The following is a 14,368-nucleotide window of genomic DNA, read 5'->3' as shown; positions in this document are numbered from 1 at the left end:
AAAACCATGAGGATGGTTCTAATAGAGTCTACTAGCAAGAGCACAAAACAATGTAGGCAGAGTTCTTATTAACTAGAGTTGTCCAGAACGCTCCAAAGCCAGCGAGGCCCTTAACAGCAAGACGAACCCACAAGGAAGGGGGGTGAGGAGCCAGGAATGGATCTGTAGCCACACGAGTCTACGATGATTCCTTTTATAGGAGACCAGACTCGAGATCTGTGAAAAGTGTAAACTCGTTTTTTTTTTAACCTCAATTTACAAAATCAACTTCTTCTGCGTTGCGCTCGGCCTTGTTAGCGAGTGAACACCATGCGCCACACCAGTCTGTCTCCAGGGTTAGCAGGAGGACGCTCTGCTGGCCCCAAGCAAGGGCAGGGTGCCAGGCAGAGAGATGGATTTTAATGAGGAGTGTAGGGCCGACCTCTGCAGAAGGCTCCCCAGTCCCCACGGACAGGGCGGTGTAACCCAGGAAAAAAACAGGAGCTGAAGGCAGAATGGGGGTTTGGGGTTCATTTTGGAAACTTGCCTACCTTGCCTGGCGCCCCACTCCCTGCCTGCCCCTGGGCCCCAGGAAATGGGAGGGAGAAGAAGGAGCACAGGGCCCGAGTCAGGCCCCGGGCTGCAGGGGCTACGCAGTCCTTGCCCGCATCCAAGCAGCCCCACGTCCTTGAGAGCCAACCTGTCTCCACCCCCGTTAGCTCTGTCCCCAGCACCCTGTCCCATCCAGGCCTGCGTCCTCGGCCAAGGACCCCTGCTTTCCGCGTACACCCCTCCCTTCAGCTCCCCCTCACCGCCCGCTGCTGCCGGAGAACCTCAAAACCCAAGTCTGATCACATCTGCTGCTTCTACGGGCCCCTGTCACCCACGAGGTGAAGCCCAAACTCTCAGGACGGTGCCCGAACTGCATCACAGTCACACTCTCCAGGCCTTCTCCCACCTCCCAAGCCCCTCGCGATTCATTTCCAAGGGCTGCGCTGCTCCCATCGCTTTGCCTCTGCCCTGCCTCTGATGCCCAGATACCTTGCTTATCTGGCAAACACCTACCGACTCCTCAAGAATCAATCCCGGTGTCACCTCTCCCAGGAAGCCTTCCCTGACCACTCCTTCCTTGCGACTCTACCACTTATTCCCACTGCTTTTACTAAAGATGCATCCCCAGGGGAGCCTGGGGGGCCCAGTCCGTTGAACACTGGACTCTTGGTTTCGGCTTACGTCGTGCTCTCGGGGTCATGAGATCAAGCCCCGCGTCTGGGCTCCTCCGCACGCTCAGCACAGGGTCTGGCTTGAGACTCTTTCCCCCTCCTCCTCCCGCCCCCACTGCTCCTTCCCCTACTCACACTCTCACTCATAAATAAATAAATAAATAAATAAATAAATAAATAAAAAGTCTTTAAAAAAAGATGCATCTTTAATTTTCCTTTGTTTCCAAGTCTTCCCCTAAGGACAGGGACCTTGTGTGATTTTACTTCTCTCTAAAGTCTAGCCAAGTAACTGAGCAGACACTCAGCAGGTATCAAACGAACGAAAAGAGGAAATATCTTGTCTGGTTTGGATTCCCTCAGGCCGGACGAGATTTCCTCTGCACTGTCTGCAACAGGGCATCTCTTCCGTGGAACGCTGGCACTCTGCGGCACCTCGGGTGGCCTCTCACCACTAAGACCGTGATCATCGCTCGCCTTGGCATCCCCTTCCCCGGGCTGAGCACTCCAGGCTCCCCTCCTCTTCCCAACAGACTTCATTCCAAGATCCCCTGTGGCCCTCCAGGGGGCACGGAATGACTAAGCACACCCAGACTGTGCCAGGCCTACGCAGAAGCTGGCCACGGTCGGGAAGGTGAGACAGATGGCTGAGATCCCGTTTACGGTGCCAAGTCAGGAATCTCAGGTTCAAGTGCCTGAGGGAGCAGGCAGGTAAGCCGCAGGAGAGGAGCAGGTGGTAGGTGCTGGAATGGGAGGTGGGGTGGGGCGTACCGTGGATGGACGGAGCACGCCTGGGCCGACTCTCACTCCCAGACTGTGCCTAGCATTGCCAGAACTTTGGTTTTTCAAGAAAAGCTAAAAATTTGCATTTTTTATGCAACTTTTGAGATACCAGCAAGTACTTTTTATTTTTTTAATTGACAATAATGTACAGGCCAAACCAATGGCCTTCGATGGCCAGCTCTGGCGGCACGCCATCCTCTGTGGCCTTGGCTTTAAAAGAACGGCTGGAGTGATTCCTCAATTTGTCCTTGTATTTAGTGTTGGAAATGCGCACAGCGACACCGAGGGAGGTGGGCCTACAGGGGCAGAATGTAAATGTGAAGTTACCCTAGAACATAGGGTTAAAAATAACTTTGAGGCATACGTCACCAAAGAGGGTGAGCGGAGCTGCAAAAGGAGGAGCCTTCCTAGCCAGTGTCCAAAGGCGAGGCAAAGACACAATTACCTACCTGTCCACAGGCCCATCTCCAGCAAGGCCTGGAACAAGCCCGGGTGCTGGTCTTTCAGCTCTTTCTCCCAGGGGAAGGCTCTGCACGTGGAGGGACTCCCATATCTGAGCTTCAGGTCCAGGTAGGAGTTCTGGAGGTCGCCTACAGGCAAAGGAAGCACGAGACAACACTCCCCTTAGGGGAGGGAAGGTCTCATCCTTCTAAAGCCCTCCTCCCTAAGAGGAACTAGAAAGAAGAGGTCAGACTTCATGTTACTGGATGTTGGTTTGGGTACAGTAGGGATTTGAAACCAGCTACGATGCCTTGACCTCGAGGTCACAAATTCAAAGCCATGTCCAAGGGAAATGTGCCAAGTTGCTGATGGCTGTGGAATAATTCTACGGAATGAGCAGCTGGCCTCGGACTGTGCCCCAGGAGGCCAATATCTAGGCCATTTTGTTGGCAGCGTGAGTTGAGGAGCAAAGCACAAGGACCCCCGGGGAGGCAAGGCAGGGGATGTTAGGAAAATGTTCAAGGCCACCAAACAGATCAGCATGCAAGGATGGCCTTCCAACTCAGAGTATCTCTCCTGAAATTACATCACTTATCAAAATCAGTTTCTTTCCTGTTTGGGATATTACTATTCCTATATATCTTCCCCCTCTTCTGACAGCATCATATTTTCTGGATGAGTCAGCTGTACGAGCAGCAGCTGGGGACCAGTATTGCCTATTCTTAAATTAAATTGCAGAAGCGCTGCCTTTCCACACTCACCTATCACTGCCTCTCCTCACTTCCCAAGACCCTCGTCTGTGAACCCTATCGGACCGAGGTACGTTCCAGAGGCACCCATCCCTCCACAGCCTGGGGCGGGAAGTTCAGCTCTGGAGACAGTGAAATGCGTGGGCAGGACTGCCATACTCAATTCTCTTTTCCTGATGGCAAAGGCCCCACAGGAATTTCTCTTCCAGAAGGAACATATGTGACTAACTCTAGTGCCACCGTATCAGGCAAGGAGCTCTAAGCACAGAGAAATTTATAAGCCCTAGATCCAAGCTGAAATATTGCAAGACGGGCCAGGAACCAAGTCTTATAATCAACGACCACCCTGTATGAGTGAAGGATGTCCGTGCAAATATGAGCAGGCATGAAAGCAATCTATTTGAAATTCATCCCTTCTGTTGGCTATTACCAAGGTCTTCCAGAATGAATCAATTTCAAGGATTAAAAAAATAAAACCGAGCCCCAAACAACAAAGTCACTGTTCAACATTTCTGAAAGCTAATATTCAGATATTAATGGCCCAAGACAAAAGTGCACCGATGGGGAAACATTTCTAATGATTAATTTATTTTCCAATTCACTTTTATTTTCTTAGACTGGCCTAAGATCCCATTATGGGTGGGAAGAATGCAATGGGAGGCTCGAAACGCTTTCATTTGTATTCTTAAACTGAATCGCATATGGTTGAAGCTAAGAGGCAGGTGTGGGTTCCTGTTGGCCGTTGGTCTGGTTGGGGTCCAGGTAGAACGTACAAGGTCACCTGCCTCCATCTGCGGAAGGGCTTGCAGTCATATTTGTTCCCACTGCTCAAGTCATATATATTCCATCTTGACCATGGTAGAAAGAAGCCAAACGTACTGACACAAATACACAGAGCTAGAAATTGCTCTCCGGAAGCTCAGTACTTACATGCTTCTTGTCTTCCGCCCCCTTGCTGTACCGTGGACGTGTACATGGACACTATTTCTTGGACCTGAGCACACCTTTCGTAATATGATTTGATCTGTTCAGCAAGTTGCTTCTCAAGGAGGGGATTAAAAATCTACAAGAAGGCAAGAAAATCGACTGAGCAACAATTGTCACCAAGCTCCCATCGATACCGATGAGGCTGCGTTGGGGTTAATGTCCTTCCCCCATTGGTATCACCAGATGGCTTGCTTGCACACGGATCATCCACTCCGGATTAGCAAAGGGAGGGTATGCACCAGCTCTGTCTGCTTCCCTCTAGCTGCTTTCCGTGGCACCCTCTCCTCTGCAGAGCTTCTTAAATGTCAGGATTTCCCAGAGACCAGGCCTCCACCCTCTTCTTTCCCCTCACTGCATGCTGTTCCTAGACACATTCATCTCTCCTTCAGTTCCCAAGCGATGCCAAGTCTCCCCGCGCTGTGCCCCTCCCTGGGAACCCTCCTCCCACTTTCGTCTGTTTGTCAGGCTCCTACTCAGCCTCCAAGAGTCAGGTCCAAGGTCATGATACGGGGCAGCTTTGCTAACAACCCACCCTCAGGTGTGTGCGGATGCAGATGTGCCCACAGACCCCAAACCCTGGGCTCGAGTGTGAATTAAAGCATGTACCGCATTCTTTCATGACCGAGGTGTTTAAGACCCAGACGGGGAGCTTCTCGGAAACAGGCCTTATCTCAACTCATTGGTTTTCAAAATGCAGGTTGTGACCCATTAGGGGGTCATGAAATGATTTCAGCAGGTTGTAACCAGCAGTGATTTTTAAAATATATATAAAGTAGAACACAAAATAGCAGAGTGCATTTAACATGGGAAGGGTATGTGTTCTTTGTAAGATCATTGTTTCAGTTTTGTATTTTATACGTATACGTGTCTATGTGTGTATGTATATGTATGTTCATGATATTACACGGATTTCTTCTTTTCTTTCTTTTTTTATTATTACATAGATTTCTTATGTGAACCACCTTCAGAAAAAAGTTTGAGAGCTTCCATGTTAATTATCTTGGATGCCTCAGCACCAGCACAGGGCCTGGCAGATAGCAGGTGCTCTAGAAGTGTTTGCCGTGAAATGAATAAATTAATTTATTTGTTTTCCTCTTCATAAAGGTCTCTCCATAGGGCCTTTGAGATGCACCCATGGGTAGAGGGCTCTGCGTTTTTCTTCCTTTACTTTGCCTAATGACTCCCGCTTTTCCCAGAACAAATCCCACAGGGTCACAGGATGCATTGACGTTCCTTGTTCAGGTGTCTGGTGATCCCCTTACCAAGGTGGAAAAAGACACCTCTGTAATGGTGGGAATCCCCGTCTCCCTGCACCAGCCCCGAGGGAGCAGGCCTGCAGAGCTGGACAATCCCATCTGTGGGTGGGTTTTTTTTTGATGCAGGGTCACGATACAGTAGATTGAGTCCTCCACAATCCCTAGTACAGCCAACCCACCCCAGTGGGAGCCCAGGGCCTGCGTTTCTGAAGAGAGCAGCAAACGGAACCAAGATTTTAATTTGTTAGAGCATCTCCTCTTCTGATACTTTAAATAATAGCACATAAAAGAAGCTCTACCAAATAAGTAAGATTCTCTCCTTTCATTAGCTTAATCACTGGATAGGCAACAGCCTGATAAAAATCTACTCTATAATTAAGCTAGTAGTTATTAAAACAGAGGAAGTAAATGGTTTCCATTTTATGAGTACTAAATGAACCAAACCTTAACAGAAATCTATTATCGAGTTTGCTGGGGGAAAAGCCTCCATATTAATTATGTTTGATGACAGAGCCAATGCGAGGTCCGGCTTGGGTAAATCTTTTGTTTACATGAGGTTCCACGTCCCCGAGGCACACACCCATCGTGCATGAACACCCAGAAACTTCTCGATGCCCAGGGCTCACCTGTGTGAGGTGCAGAGTGTGGAGACGATAGTACTTCAGAGGTCCAAAAAACCCTTCAATGCCGGCCACATACCTGCTCCCTCCAATAATGAAGTATCCAGCAGTGTCATTATAATAGAAATCCTCCCTGAAGCTATAGAAGAACAAAGAATTAAGAAGGCTCTTGGTCTGAACCAGATCTTCAAAAAAGAGACTCTTTCATTGACCGTCCCTGACTTACACCCCCAAATTTCTTCTTGCTTTTCACGCTGAGTTCTAGTGGATAAGACCATGGTGGGGTCAGACACACTTGGGCTAGGATCCCAACTCTGCTATTTACCAGCTGTGTGACCTTGGACCTGTCCCTTACCTTCTCTGAGACTGAGTTTTCTCATTCATAAATCAGTTCTTTAATAATTAGATTCTTGGATGCCTAGGTGGCTCAGTGGTCGAGCTTCTGCCTTGGGCTCAGGGTGTGATCCCGGGGTCCTGGGATCAAGTCCCACATCGGATTTCCTGCAGGAAGCCTGCTTCTCCCTCTGCCTGTGCCTCTCCCTCTCCCTCTGTGTCTCTCATGAATAAATAAATAAAATCTTTAAAAAAAATAATTATATTCTTAGGAGGACTAAGATGAAATGTAATGGTATATGCCCAGAAGAGTGCCTGGCCCACCATAAATACTCAGTACCTGGCGGCTTTCGATATTGGTAAAATTGTTTGGAATTAGAATTTTTTGGAATCTCTAGTCTTACTTGGAAATGTTTTGCTCGAAAAGGAAAAAAAAAAACATCTTGTTGAATGGATAGAAGGTGGTTGTGAAGGAAAACTAACAACATATCCTATTAGATAAGAACCAAGAGAAAATTCAGAGTGAGGAGGAAGAGGCTGAAAGCGAGAGGTCAGCACAGGTGATATGCTGGAAGTCCGCCTCGTCCTGAAAGACTTGAAGAAACAGGAAGGGAAACGAAGGGGGACAATGGGCCAGCATGAATAAAATGCACAAAGTTGTTCCTTGCTGCATTGTTTATATTCACCAAAGCCTGGAAAACCCCAGGTGTCTGGCCCACAGCCATCCAGTGGATCCTAAATGTGAGCCTTTTCCTCGTATATAGCTTAAAAAAAGGAACAGAAGGCTCTGTGTACTGACCTGGAGAGATCTTTAATATATTAGGTGAAAAAAAAGTAGAACAAAAGTGTGGAACAAAGAATACATACTTTTTATCCAAGAAAGAGGAGAATGGATTTTCTTTTGGTATTTGCATTTTAAAAAGTCTAAGTATACACTGCAAGAAACTAATAATAGTATTTCTCCAGGGCATGAGGGTAGGGGATGGAGTGGATGGGGGCGGAGGTAGAAGCAAGACACCTAACTGTATATTTTTTCATATAGTTTTGATTCTTTTTAAACATGTGCCTTTATTACCCATTTAAAAACTAAAATAGGATAGGTGAACAAGGTGCCATCATATGTGGACAGCAGGTTGGGGGGAGGGGGTCAAGACAGATATCAAGTGAGAAGCCAAGCAAAGAGGAAGCGCCAGGGAAGGCAGAGGGCAGATGGAAGCAGATGGAAAGAAAACAAAATGTCAGGCAAGCCGCCAGGAGCCCGGCGAGCCGCGAGAGCAATGGGCCAGGGTGACGCCAACAGGGATGGAGCAAGATACCAGCCGTTGGATCAGAGAAGCCAAGCAACCTGGGGTTAGCCCCAAAGAGAGGCTGTACTGACTGTTACCAAGGAACCCGAACCCTAGCAGGTGCACCTGGCTGGAGAGGAAGACAAAAGGGAGAACACATCCACAGACGGCAGCAAAAGTGAATGCTCAGAAATTGGCTTTACAAGAATGTGGCTAAAATGGAAAAGAAGTGCTTCTTCTCTGGATTTTTTTTTTTTCCTTTCAGAATCTTAGGCTTGAAGGGCCGTGAGAAGATGATGGTCCTTCCCTTTATTTTCCTCTAGGACCACGAAGTTATTATCTCTGAGAGCTATGAATTGATTTTGTTTTTCAAGACCATGGAAAGATTTAACATTCCAGCCACCCTCACGATGCAGTACCTGGTACTTGAAGGATACAAAGCAATGCTTCTACAATAGAAGCTCTCTTAAGGGAACTCGGCTCAACCAACTCACCAGCACACCTGCTGGCTATCCCTGCTACGTGCTGGATGCTCGGCGGCTGGAGCCCACTCTCTGCAGCCTTAGTCTTCACACTGCTTAAGTAGAGAAGGTAACAGTACCAGTAGCCCAGAACTACTGGGCTGTTGGAAGGATTAAATAAACTAATTTTTGAACAGAGCCTTTAGAACTGCACCTGGCACATGGTAATTAAGCACCATAACAGTTAACTACGGTTATTATTATTAACCTAGTCCACGGCCGGACTTTTACTGCCATCTTAGTAGGATCACATGCCCAGTGAGAATCAGGAGTGTCTGTTCCCAAACCTGACAGTGCCAATTGTATGGTCATTAAAATTATAAAATTTACTATTATGTTATTCAATAAAATGTGGACTGGAAAGAAAGACTTGTCCATTCTATAACAATTAGGTTGACTATTTTCGGTAGATTCAGAAAAGAACAGTTACTCAAAAAGTGTGGAATTAGGACAACTGTAGAAGACTAGAAGAAAATGGAAGCAATCTAGATGTATTTTGGCTCTGACAGCTTCACAAGTGTCTTTGTTTTCTTTCCATTTGTAAGAAACAGAAATTGGGCGCCTTTTATGCAAGAAAGTCCACAGGGAACTTCTATAGGTAGAATCATAACAAAGGCCCTATCTGGAAAGATTGGTGGATGAATGTATGTTTCTAGGTTTTTTTCATTAAAATAAAATGTTTATGGTAAGTATCTTTTTACATGGATCTTTGCTTTAACTGAATTTTTCAACTGATCCATAAATTACTTGGTCCCTATGATATGGGATTGTAATTTTTTTATCACTATCATAATACAATTGCAACCTTGTGGTTTATAAGAAATATATATTTGAGGGCACCTGGGTGGCTCAGTCGGTTAAAGCGTCTGACTCTTGATTTCAGCTCAGGTCGTGATCTCAGGGTTAAGAGATTGAGCCCCAGCATTGGGCTCTGCACTGCTTCAGATTCTTTCTCTCCCTCCCTTCCTCCCCCTCACTCTCTCTCTCTAAAATAAAAAAATAAATTTTTTTAAAAGAGAAATATACATTTGATCTTTGTCCACAGTTGCTGGCTCACAATGCTCCTCAAACCCTTGGGATCTCCTAAGTGTTGAAGGTGGTAAAGATGCTTGTTGTTATATCAGTGAAGGTGATTCCACTCAAAGGCAGAGGCTGGTTCCCAGCTGGACCAACCATATGATTAGAGGATTGAAATTTTTAGTTCTACCCCCTAACCTCCAGGGAGGGGAGAAGGGCTGCAAGTTGAACCAGCCAATGGCCAATGTCTTAGTCAACCATGGCTATGTAATGATGCCTCGGTAAAAACCCTAAAGGCCTGGGTGAGAGCCTCAAGGTTCGTGAGCACATGGAGGCTGAGGAAATTGGCACACCTGGAGAGGGCGTGGAAGCTCTGTGCCTTTTTCCTAGCCATTGCCCTATGCATCTCTTCACCTAGCTGTTGATTAGTATCCTATATCAGATCCTTTAATAAATGGGTAAATATAAGTAAGTACTTCCCTGAGTCCTGGGAGCTGATCTTGCAACTAAAAAGAACCTAAGGAGGAGGTCATTGGAACCTCCAATCTACTGCATGGGCTTGGAACTGGTATCTGAAGTTGGGGAGGGGGCAGTCTAGTAGGACTGACTCTGTGGCCGTCTGATGCTATCTCTGGGTAGACCGTGTTGGAGTTGCATTGAATTCTCGGACACCCTGCTGGTGTCTGAGAATTGCTTGGCGGTGGTAGGCGGGAAGCCTCCCCCATCTTGGAATTGGGTCTGGGAACCCCAAAGGAAGAGCTAAATAGGAAATCTCCCTAGCCTGGTTTCCATCCACATCAGCGCCTGTACATTTTTCTCCTCTAAAATCCTCCGTGGCTGCACAAAGATTGCAAGTGCTTCCTTGCACTGTGTGTGCACCATTTGATGGTCATCAATTTCACTGACATAAAGCTGAGCAACATGGTTCCAAGGCCCAGGCCATCCCTTCTGGAAACCTCAGACACACTGGCAAACTCTCTTTACTCTTATCTGGACATAGGAGACTGCCTTGGTTTATTACTGCAGAGCGCGGGCAGCCCAAAAGAATCTCCGGCGTTAATAAACCTCACTCAGGATTAGAAAACAGCTCCAGCTTGAGCATTCCTTAGTAGGGGAACATAGAGCTTCAAATTAGCTGTCCCTCTGCCCCCTTAGAGTAATCACCATCTCAAATGTCATTTCTCTGGAACCTGCTGAAAATTCTGATCCCTTTGGTATCCTCTGAAGCTATTATTCTATTCAGTTCCTTCCCAGAATTCACCATGATATGCAATTTTAAATGTATTTGTGAATTTATTTAAGATCTGCCTCCCCCCACTAGGGTTTTTGGGGTTTTTTTGTTTGTTTGGTTTTGCTTTGTTTTTGTCTTTTTGAACTCCATGCAGGTAGGGATTGCCTATATTCTTTTTGTTCATCATTTTATTCCCAGAGTCTGGCACTGTGTCAGGTTGGGTGAATGAGCATATATTGGATGAATGAAGGAAGGATAAACCCTATACAGGCCTGAAGTTGTTACCTGTCACCCACTGTCACTGACAGCCTTTCATTTGTGTGTAGCGCTGCACTCCTGAGCACTTAATTACTGATCTTTCTATACCACCTTTGTGGGACGGCAGCTATCATTATGTTTACACGACAACAAGGAATGAAAAGGAGCGCTATGATGGAAAGCCTATAACCATCTGAAATATCTGATGTTTAGTTCACTGGCTTGGCCCACTCGGAAATCTCTCTGATGGATGAGATTCCAAATATCTAACCACAGGAATCCCAGGTAGGCCAGACATTAAATCCAGTTCTTCTATTGATGGGGAAGGTCCCAGGAGTACAGGCAGGACAGCTGAGGAGGTGGCAAGGGGTACTCCTGGGTCCGGGACTGCCCCTATTACCACGTAAGAGATCATTTCAATGTTTTAAGCAGAATGTTGAGTTGGTCTGTACCTGATAATCCATCCTCCTCTCCGGAATCTGATATGATCACACGGATTCTGTATTTACGGAATACCTTTATTTTTTGTTCATTGTCTATTCCTTACATTAATTTTTGTTTCTTACAATATTATGTTAGATGTTATTTGTCATGATTACTGTTATGAGTTAAATTGTGTCATTTCCCCCCACCCTCCTACCTCAGATTTGCAGGTTGAAGTCTGAACCCCAGGCTCTCAGAATGTGCCCTTATTTGGAAATAAGGTCATGGCAGGTGTAATGAGTTGAGATGAGGCCATAAGAGCAGAATGGGCCCTTAGTCCGATATGGCTGGTGTTCTTACCCAATGCGGAAATATGAAAGACCCGCACACATGCATGCAGTCACAGGGAAAATGTCCTGTGAAGATTGGGACACCTGCCACCACAGCCCCAGGAGCTGTCAGAAGCTGGAGACAGGCCTGGAAGGCTCAGAACCCAGAACAGCTCTTTTCCCAGACCCTTCAGAGAGAGCACGGCCCTGCCGACACTTAATCTTGGGCCCCTAGCTTCTAGAAACATAAGACAACAATTTTCAGTTGTTTAAGCCACTCAGCTCGTGGTGCTGTGTTCCAGTAACTCTAGCAAACTAATACAATTATGGAGTTTTCTGGAACCTCCTTAAATCTTATGTGGAAGGCGTATGTCTCTGTCCCCGCGTGCTGGTCCCAGCCCTGGATCACCCTGTGATCGCTCCAACTACAATTCAGCACCTAGGTCTCTGGGATGTATGATGAAAGGAAGCCCTTATGTCAAGAATGAAAAAGAGCCTATGAAATCAATCTTCTGTCAAAAACGTCCTGGGGTCGGGCGTGGGGGTCAGGAAGGAAAGGAGGAGGTATTATTTCAGATTTCACATCCCAAAATTTAAACCCTCGATTTCTGGGGCCCACCATGCAGAGCGGGAGACCAGCAGACGCTCCCAAAGGAGCCACATAGCATCTGTTTCTCCAAAAAAAACTGCCAGGCCTCTCTCCTTCTTGAACTCTCTTCTACAACAAAACTCATGCCCGTTGAACTCTTTCTGACTGGTCTAAGTCCTCCTGGTACCCTTTCAGCCTTCCTCCCCTCTGTTTTCAGGCCTCAGCCTCTCTGCTCCAATACAGCTGTCAAGTCGCCCCTGACCTTCTTGCAGGCTAAGGAATAACACCTCTTTAGCCTTTCCTTATAACTGTAATCCTTTAATCCGGCCATGAAAATAAGAATTGTTCTACCTGCCCAGAGCCCGAAAGCAAGCAGTTTGACATAAATATAAACTGGAATGACAGGGGGGAAAAAGTAGGATGTGTGCCCTGCCCCCCTCCATTCCTGCGTCTCTCTCTTTGTTTTCATTTCTTCAATAATTGGTTTCCAAGAAAATGTGGATTATGTGAGGAGTCTGAGGGATCGGGCCTGTTCAGAGAGACAGTTTCCTGCTCGCTGTAGTAGAGTAACTACAGCGGGGAGGAACGAGATGACCCCCTCCTTTAGCCAAAGTGCCTAATACATTTTTTAAATTGTACAGACAAAGCTGGTACATGGGTATTATACATGCATACATAAATTATACATGCAAAGCTGGTAATTTGTGTTTCTGTTTTTTACACTTATTTTTAAGCATTTGATTGTAGATATATATATATAGTCTAGGCATGTTGAGGTATCTTGGGTTCCCAAAGCAGGCTGCCCCATGGTTCTGCCACTAGAAACCCTGCTATTAGACAGGGATGCAGAAGGAAATTAAAAAATTATGAAACGCAAGGCAAAAGACCTAATTCTCAGCTTCCGTAACTCTTGTGGAGAATGGTTACACGAGGATGAAAAGTTACACCAATATCAATAGTTGCATGCATTTCAAATTTAGATTATAAACATAAATATGAGGACTGTCTGCTTTTATGCTTTATCCTAGGCCAAAGCTACCAACCATTCTCAATAAGCAACATTAATACTTTGATTTATCTTTCAGAATCCCTCACAGAAGATAATTTTCAAAGAAAATGAATTATAAGGTGCCACGAAGGGAAGAATTTACAATGGGATCTGGAGAGAGAAATAGTTTCTCTTGCTTAGAAAAAAATGTTGTGGGGGGAAGGGAGAGGAATTTGCAGATGTAAAAAAAAAAAAAAAAAAAAAAAGTGCAAACACTGGCTCTCAGGCAGACCAGACACAGTCCATGTTCAGAAAAGCTGAATAAGGAAGTGTGGGAATAACATGAGGGTTGAAGGCTAATGTATGAAGATTTCTTAATCCTTATCCAACAACATGTTGCCTAAAAAGAAAATATCACACTTACCTAATGGTCTGATTGTGGTAGCTTTCCAAGTCCTGTCCAATGCTGGTGGTTACTACGATCTGTGTTGGGAGAAATATACAAGATCAGTTATGCCCCAACACCTCACATCATAAATACAGTTCTGGGTATAAATTACTCATAAAATGGGTTGTGTGGTCTCTCCCCTGGTCCATTTCTGCAGAAATAAAAGGAGCACTTTACTAGCCCAGTGTACGTTTTAAGATTTAAAGAAATTTAATTTCTCCAAATGACTACACATGGTAACAATATCCATCACCCACTTTCCCCCAGTGGGGTTCAGATGCTTCCAGGCTACCAGCCAAAGCTTCGTTTGGTGTACTTGTGCTCAAAAGTGTGTTGCGTAGAAAGATGAGGAAATGTGTAACATACTACAAGGAGTTTATGAAATTTTACTCTGATCCCACGAGAGCCTTAGGGGAGAAATAAGTTGGCGCTGAGCGTTCTTCGCGTGCTGCTGTTCCCCACTCCCTTTCCCTAAGCACGGAGAATCGTCACTGGCATTTCAACAGTGACAATGTTTTTGTCGAGAATGTTGTTAGCTGTCCCGTGTTCTTCTCGTGCCTTGGACTACCCTGGAGCTAAGGGGCTCCTTCTACTCCCCCGGTGCTAGCACCGAGCAAGGGTTTAGGGAACATGTGCTGGCCTAAGCAGGGTCTCAAAGGTGTGGCTACGACACTGTGTCGATGAGAGACAAACTAATGCATAAAACCCAACCCAATTCATCCATATGCAACACGTTGGTTCAGAGAAGAAAATGACTCAGATCTATTGTTTCTCTAAACCAGCCACTGGCTTGAAGTCACTTGTCCATTTAGTCAAAGCAATGAGTATGACAGTCCCAACACAGGGGTGGAGGTTATATGGAAAAACCATAATGCTGTTTGGGGGACCTATAGATATTAGGGAGACCAGA

At 46.0% G+C, this 14,368-nt stretch overlaps 1 protein-coding gene across 5 annotated transcripts in view; it reads right to left on the bottom strand.

The window, feature by feature from the left end:
• Window positions 1-14,368, bottom strand: part of SEL1L3 (SEL1L family member 3) — a 100,838-nt gene that overhangs the window by 57,029 nt on the left and 29,441 nt on the right. For all 5 annotated transcript variants that reach the window (XR_013370052.1, XM_077880608.1, XM_077880581.1 and 2 more), the window contains exons 6-9: window positions 13,435-13,493; window positions 6,042-6,174; window positions 4,103-4,235; window positions 2,432-2,572 (exon numbers count right to left, since the gene is read on the bottom strand). Coding sequence is in view for 4 of the 5 variants with exons in the window: in XM_077880608.1 (XP_077736734.1) it covers window positions 2,432-2,572; window positions 4,103-4,235; window positions 6,042-6,174; window positions 13,435-13,493 (466 nt within the window). In the remaining variant the exon portion in view is untranslated. The remainder of the gene's footprint in view (window positions 1-2,431; window positions 2,573-4,102; window positions 4,236-6,041; window positions 6,175-13,434; window positions 13,494-14,368) is intronic.

Source organism: Canis aureus, chromosome 2, assembly GCF_053574225.1.
Source record: "Canis aureus isolate CA01 chromosome 2, VMU_Caureus_v.1.0, whole genome shotgun sequence".
In the NCBI taxonomy this organism is placed as follows: domain Eukaryota; kingdom Metazoa; phylum Chordata; class Mammalia; order Carnivora; family Canidae; genus Canis; species Canis aureus.
This window is presented reverse-complemented; position numbering and strand designations above follow the sequence as displayed.